Raw genomic sequence first — 7539 nt, forward strand, 5'->3', positions numbered from 1 at the left:
TGTTGAACAGCATCTGTTGCTCCGCCGTTGGCCAACTGACGAGGCCACCTCGTGTGGCACGTTCTCGGCACTTCTCGGCTGCGTGCCACCCAGCAACCACCAACCCCTCTTGCAAAAGGAGACCACCCAGTCCACCCCCTCGAAGAACAACAAGTGGAAAGTGTGTAACTGTAACGACGACCATGACGACGCAGCAGCAGCAGCAACAGCAACAACAGCAACAGCAGCAACAACAGCAACAGCAGCAACAGTCGAAGTGGCAGGAACAACAACACCAGCAACAACAAGCAACATCAGCAGCTGCGACAGCAACAGGCTTACGTGGCACCCAGGTGATGCGACGGAGTGCCACTGCCAATACCCGTATTATTTTTCGGGGGTTGCTGCCGATTGAGGGGAAGTGGCAGCTCAGCTCGCTGAATCGCTGATTAGGGGAAGTGGTGGCTTCTTCTGATGTTGCAACCGATGTTGCTCGCCTTTCCGAAGACGGGCTTTTTTTAAACGTTCGCTAATCCTTTCAAAACACCGTGGAAAATGTCATGGCAAATTGAATTTAGATGTCTGAGCTTATGTTTTGTCTCTTTATTCTATTTTTAAAATGAAACGTTTACTTAATGGGAGATTTCCTTTCTACAGAAGAACCATTTTCTATTCTACTAAAGGGTATGACTAAATAATTAAGGAAACAAAAAAAAAATTTAAAACGTTTTTAAACGTAAATTGGTGTTATTTTATAAAAGAAAGTAAATAAGATTAAATTATGAATTAATTATTGAAATATAATATACATACCTATAGAAATATATATACGTATTAAAGGTTATTTTAGTTCTCATATTCATAATGAAAATTAAAATTAATAATATTTTTTATGAACACTGTCAGTTAAAATTGGTTTCAATTAAATATTAAGTAAGTAATTTAATGGAACTTTAAACCATAAAAAATATATGCAGGTTGAAAACCTTGAACAAATATTTTGCTATTAGTGTCTGTTTAATTTATAAAATATTATTGCAAAGTTTCTTGTTATTTATTTAAAACATATACTCGTATTATACAACATTTTTTCAGTAAATCGATTTGCTTAATGTAAAATTCCTTTTAAATACAATTTAAATACACAACTTACTTTTAAGTAAAAAATTTCTACCAAAAGAGTTTTTTAAATATTGCATTTAATTTGATGTGAAAAATAGTTGGAACAAACTTAGTATTGTGATCGAAGGCAATTAGTTAGGGTCGAGATATAAATTTTGAATGGGACGTATAACCTATTGAATAAATAAGTGCACTCCCTCATCATCGGCGGCGGTTGCTGAATGAGGGAAAAGGTGAGGTCGGAATAAGGTGCATATTGCATCCAGTGCGAACGCCGCTTGCAGTAATTCTGCTAACTTGATTTCCGCAGATCATTGCTATTGGCGCCTTGCCTTGTAGCCTTGGCTGGATTGCCAACGGCAAGGTTTCGGTATGTTGGGTGGTTCAGTGGTTCGGTGGATGGGTGGTTCGGTGGTTGGGTGGTTGGGTGGTTCAGTGGTTGGGTGGCTGGTTGCCGCCATGAATTTATGTTTGTGTGTGTGTGTGGGCGGTTATGTGCAACGCCTACGCCAGCGGCTTACCTGTTGGACTTGTGCGCCGTATACGGGGCGTATGCGCAATATGCACTTGGTCAACAGGTTAGCCTTGAGAGGCGTGAATTGTGAACCATGAGCCTTGTGCCCCCGCCAAGGACACCGATAACAAACTCCTCGCCGTCTCCCTATCTCTTTCGCACCGCTATCAGCTCTCTCGCTCGCACCCGGCGTACATTCAGCGCATGCCCCAGACGCGAAGGCGTCGAAAATCCGGCGGAGAATCCCCGTATCCGCCGGGATTGGCTAAGCCTATTCAGCGCACCAGTGGTTGGTTTTTTTATTCGAAGGGGCACCGTGCCGAGAATCTGCGAACCTGCCCGAAAGCCACTCTTTTTTCCTGGCGACCAATTCTTCCCAAAATCGGTCCTTTTAAGGTCATAACTTTGAGTCTGTTTAAAATTGTTTCAGTGATTTCTCATTGCAAGAGCATTTTACTTTTGAACAACTGTTGCACAAAATACTCAAAAGTTACTAATCGTGGCGCTTAACAACTATTTGCTTAGCTATTATCAAATAATACAAGTTTTAAGCGGTTTTTGGTGTATATAATTTGGGTTTATTATTTTAACCTTAAATATCTGTATAAACTTCATTACAAATTAAGCAAAGCTTCACACACTTAAAATGTCTTGAATAATACATATTTTTTGCATGATTAATTCATACACTCTTGACTAAAGCAAAAAATGATACTTACTTTTGTACATATTTAAATTAAATCATTGGTAACTTTGAATCAACCAAAAATAAGTATCCAAATTTTGTTTAAACTATTTAAAAATGCTCAACAACAAATAGTTTGTAAAACCACTTCGAAATGCAACTCACATATTTCGCATTTCATTTTAGGCAGCGATCAAAATTGGCATGACAGTGATTGCAAATCGCATCATCCCTGCCAAATTCGCAACAAAAACGCCATATAACCGTCCAATTAGAGAGCTAAATGGTTTTCAGCTGGGTTAGTTCCATGGCAGCTCAGGTGTTTACGTGTGGGCAAATTGGCTGCTATGGCAATGGAGTTGAATTTTTCCCTTTTTAATAATTCGCAAGGCTTTAAGTGCGTCGAAGGAGTCGCCGTGTTATCCAGTTGTCCTGGCGTGTTGACCGTCTCCTGAGGCCTTTTGACCTGTTGCCATGGCAAGGACACATAAAATTTAACATAATACCAGATCCTTAAGCCAGCTAGCCAGGATTCTGTAGAAAGTCATAAATTGCGGTTGGCAAGAGGGCAACGGGTCGAGTACGTAATACTTGTGCAAGCTCAATTATTTACATTCACGAAAGGGTAAAAATAAGTTCCAAATAAAACCAAAAAACTATAGAAAAGCTTAAAAAAAAGCTGAAAGAAGATTTAAAAAGATAAGTTACAATCAAGATTAATTACTGCATTGATTTGTATTGCGATTATTTTGAAATATACAATATGCTACACCCTTGCTTAAAATCCACATTTCGTTGTATAAATATCACTCGACACCTTGTAAGTGAATAAAAGCATTTCGTTAAAATCCTTTGTCATAAAAACCACATTATGCAACGAAGTAACCCGCGCAAATACCTTCAGATAAAGATACAGATTCATTTGCAGGTGCAGACACAAATGCAGATTCTGAACCCATCTGAATGCCAAACACATGTCGATGCAAATGCAATTCGCTTTCCACGCTATTTATTTTTCAACTTTTCAACCCACGTTAACAGAAAAAAAAACATTGAAGAATTCGGTTTTTACAAATTGTGACCAGAAAGTAAATACGAATATTTATATCAGCCCTTCGTGTGAGTGAAATAGTGGGAAAATTCGCTGAAGTGGCTCATCTGTTGTACAAATATGATTCGAAATGTTGTGCACCACTTGCCACACAATTTGGCAGATCGGAAAAAAAAACATATGCGCTTAAACAAAAATTCCAGACTCATAGAATTAATTCTAGTTGTTTTGACATAGAGTTCTAAATCAAAACGAAATGGTTTATAGTACATAATACTTTCTAATTGAAAATTGATTTTTAAAAATACTTAACATTAAGCCTAATTCGGCTTTGTGAAAGAATTATTTTCTTTAAATACGTTGCATAAATATAATTTTAGCTTTAAAGCAAAATTTTAGTGCACTCTTTTTTTATGCACTCTAAAAGTAAATTCTTGATCACGAGTTCACTGGAAGTTTTTAAAGATTTATTTATTAGTATAGTTTTGCCTTGATAATGGCAAACGTTGGTAATTACGGCGGATTGTTGCTTGAATTTCCAGCCAATCGAGCAAAGCAAGTGGCTTAATTGAAACAGTTGATTAACTTAATCACTGACGGAATACCGATGATTCTGTGGAATTTATTGGTGGCACTGGAACGGTTTCTCGCTCTTCAGATCCTGATTCGTCGATGCATCCTGATGAACGAACACCTGGGCGTCCTGGGCGAAGGACTCCCGCAGAGCCAGCCGGTAATCATTGCCGTCGTATCGCAGCTGCTCCAAAAGGCGTCCCCGACTATCGATTACGTAGAGGAAGTGCTTCTCCCGCTCCCCAAGGACATCCTCAAGGACCTCCGTGGTCTTGGGCAGTTCGACGCGGTCCTGCAATCCGTAGCCGCCCAGCAAACTGGATTCCGGAAAACTACTCACCGGCGGCACATATATATTGATGCCCTTCTGCTGGCGGAACATTTTTTTAATGTTTTTGTAAATTTTTGAATTAATAGGGGAACAAATAATAGAACTGCTGACTGTAAAGGAAATAATGGATCAATCGTTCAAAAATATTTGTCAGAGCACTCTTTTCACAAGTTGAGTTACAATATACAAAAGCTACTTAAAAATTTCAAAATATTTAAAATATATTATTATTTATACAGAATACTGAATGAAATGCCTGATAATTTCCACCTTTTGAGTTTATTTAGTGCCAGAAAAATGTTGTTTTAATAAATGTAACAAATCAGCATTCAAAGCACAGAATATTTCTGAAATCCAAACCGTAAATATGATTTACAATGTCCAAATATTTTTGCAAGCCAATCAGCGTGTTTAATTAGGTCTGTGCGGAAAATAAAAACTATTGGGCTTTTGGCATTTTACTGAGTTAAATAATACAATTTGGTCATGTTTTTTTTTTATCGATAATTTGGCAAACATGTGAATTATGCAGTCAACAGGAGTTTAAACTTGCAATTACAAAATCCGAAATTCGAGTGTTCTGCCATAAATTACTGATATACATAAATATTGATGGCGCGACTATTTCTTGTTCGGTTTTAGACAAAATTAATGAGCTGACAAATTCCGATTACAGTTTCACTTGGCAATCAGTTTTTACTGAGCTCAGCATTTGCAATTTTAATTAAAACCCAACCATTTTAATAACACAATTTACAACGTTTTTTTGTTTGAACGCTTTGCCTCTGTTCATGCGTAGTAATATGATGCCTATTATGAATGTTGTTCCATCATAAATTATTTGTGCCATTAATTAATGAGATATTATATATGCTCTTACATTGCATTTGATCAAAAAGTATCTATATTGATTACCGCTGACAGCTGGCGTAGTCATAATTTTAATTCATTGTGTTTCGATGGCACTTGTTGGTTTATTTAATTTTCTCGAAACAATTACAATTTACAAAAATTACTTGGCGAGAAGGGGAAAACCAGTTTTTTACTAATATTAATGGTTAAGTGTTCCATTTGAATTGAATAAATCATTGTTTAATGTTAATTTTCCTTTACCTTCACTTTTAAACTTTTCTGACAACATTATTTATTTTTCTCTGACCGAAGAAAAAACTGAAGGTTTTTAATCACAAGCACTTCAAAAATATTGTGCAATATTGATGACTGATCGACTGGGCCTAGGGCAGATTCGATTTGGGGCTGCTCCTGGCGATGCTAATCGAATTAAAACCGGCATGGTGATGGCCACGAATGCACAATGCAAATTGAATGCACATTTGACTCGCGACAGGACAATGGCGCAGTGCAGCATGTCCTGTGGTCATGTCCGCCAAACACAAGACGAATAATTAACTGTTGATCAAATTCCCGTGACGGGGAGCGGAAATCAAGAGGGGATTCGAAAAGGGGGAGTTGTGGCGTCCTGACTCCTTTAAAGCCTCCCAATGGCTGGCTGGGCTGGCAAACCTCCTGCGGAATGGAATTTCTCGGATAATTCCCTGTGTGCTGCGTCTAATGAAGTTGCAAATACCCAGCATTCGCAAACTGAAAGGCATTTGCAAGCGAGTCCAGGTAAATTAGACAAAATATAACAAATAGTTGGGTAATCATAAGCAAAATGCAAAGATAATACCACGGGCAACGAAAATATGAGGAAACGTATTGATTGTATTGTTGTTAATTGTTCTTTAATTTACTCAATTCAATTCCATAGGTAAAGCGATATAAATAAGTTATTTAAACCGAAAACTTAAAATGCTGCTTGTGATTTATAACAAGGAATAAATTTAAGTGGAAATCAATTGTTTTACAGTCTAAACTTAAATTGGAGTTATTGTATTTTATTATATAAAACTAGTTAAGAAGTGGAGTATTTAATATTTAAATGAAATGATTTTCTACAATTTTTTTTTAAATCCAAATTGATAACATAGTTATATTCAGTAGGGAAATCCTGTATGACTCACTCAACACTCGCGGTAGGGAACATCCTAATGCGCACAGGTACTTCAATGGCAGTGGGTGGAGCCATGGTCAACGTTTCGCAACAAAGCACTAATTGGACACTCTGCCATGGACAAAAACACAAAGTCTACGTCAAAACAACTTCATCGCCACGACCAGGGTCATAATTAATTGGATTTCGTAAACAATTTGTACTGCTGCGTTTTCGGGCCAAACGAAATTAGTTGTTTGCAAAGTTTACGTTTTCGCAGGAAAAACCGGACACCGATCCAGATAACCACAGAGTGCACTTATTAGCTGCAATTTCCGGCTAACAAATGACATGCGAGTTGAGATTAAGCCAATTTGCGAAGCCGAAATGTAGTTTAACTAAAAAATGTATTCCATTTTTACTGGATTTTTAAGAGGCAAGCCAAGTTAAAAATGTTACATCTACGTCATTATTTGTTTTGCAATAAATAAATCTTTATTTTATTTAAAAAATTATTTAATAACTGATTTATTTATGTATAATATTATTTTTGAATATTTTATTTATTTTGATCTATTTATTCATTTATATGTATATTGTTATTTAAAAGCATTTATTATATATTTTAAAGTTTTATGTTTTCCATGTAAGCTTTTGCACTTGCGGCCTTCAACATTTCGTTCAAAGTATAATTAAGTCCGGATTTGGTTATCAGGTTCGTCACTCTGAACTTGAGCCATTCCTAATTGGCCAGAACGCAGTGGTACTACCTTGTTTTCGAATTCCCAGAAATGCCGAACAATAGTTGCGCTGTGTGTGTGCATCTCGAAAAAGGCTTGTTTTTCTGCTTATTGGAAGCCAGCAGCTGTTGCGTTCCTTGGTCTGATTTCATAAAGGCAAATGAATTTCCCGGAAAGTCGTTGGATGCAGGTACAGTTGCGCCAAAGGCAACGCAGGTCCTTTGAGACACGGAATGTTTTCAGGACTCTTCCTTTGACCGGATTAAAATGAGACGAGCCGTCAGCCAAAGGAATGCAGCAACAGCTGCCTGTTTACACGTTTCCCTTCATCTGGCAACTTGATAAGATAATGGACTGGCAGCTTAATAATCAGTGCGGCTGTATTATCCTTTGTGCCAGGATGCAGTCATCCACTGACAGCCAAGTCAGCCTGCTGAAGAAGCCCGCAAAAGTAACAGGCAGCTGTGCAAACTGCAATGTTTGACTTTTAAGACGAGTGGGAAGTAAATACACAACTGTTCGGTAATTGATAATTAATTACTGGAAAGGAT

General features: G+C 37.5%; 1 protein-coding gene across 1 annotated transcript; it reads right to left on the minus strand.

Moving 5' to 3' along the window:
• Positions 1-3801: 3801 nt before the first annotated feature.
• LOC108095511 lies at positions 3802-4366 on the minus strand. The gene has a single exon (XM_017196621.2). It carries the CDS (start codon positions 4304-4306, stop codon positions 3974-3976), a length of 333 nt encoding a protein of 110 aa, XP_017052110.1. The 5' UTR covers positions 4307-4366; the 3' UTR covers positions 3802-3973.
• Positions 4367-7539: the final 3173 nt, after the last annotated feature.

Source organism: Drosophila ficusphila, unplaced genomic scaffold (genome assembly GCF_018152265.1).
Source record: "Drosophila ficusphila isolate 14025-0441.05 unplaced genomic scaffold, ASM1815226v1 contig_198, whole genome shotgun sequence".
NCBI lineage: Eukaryota > Metazoa > Arthropoda > Insecta > Diptera > Drosophilidae > Drosophila > Drosophila ficusphila.

Excerpts from the sequence above, each read along its gene's own strand:
- LOC108095511 (XM_017196621.2), bottom strand. The coding sequence starts at position 4,306 with ATGTTCCGCCAGCAGAAGGGCATCAATATATATGTGCCGCCGGTGAGT.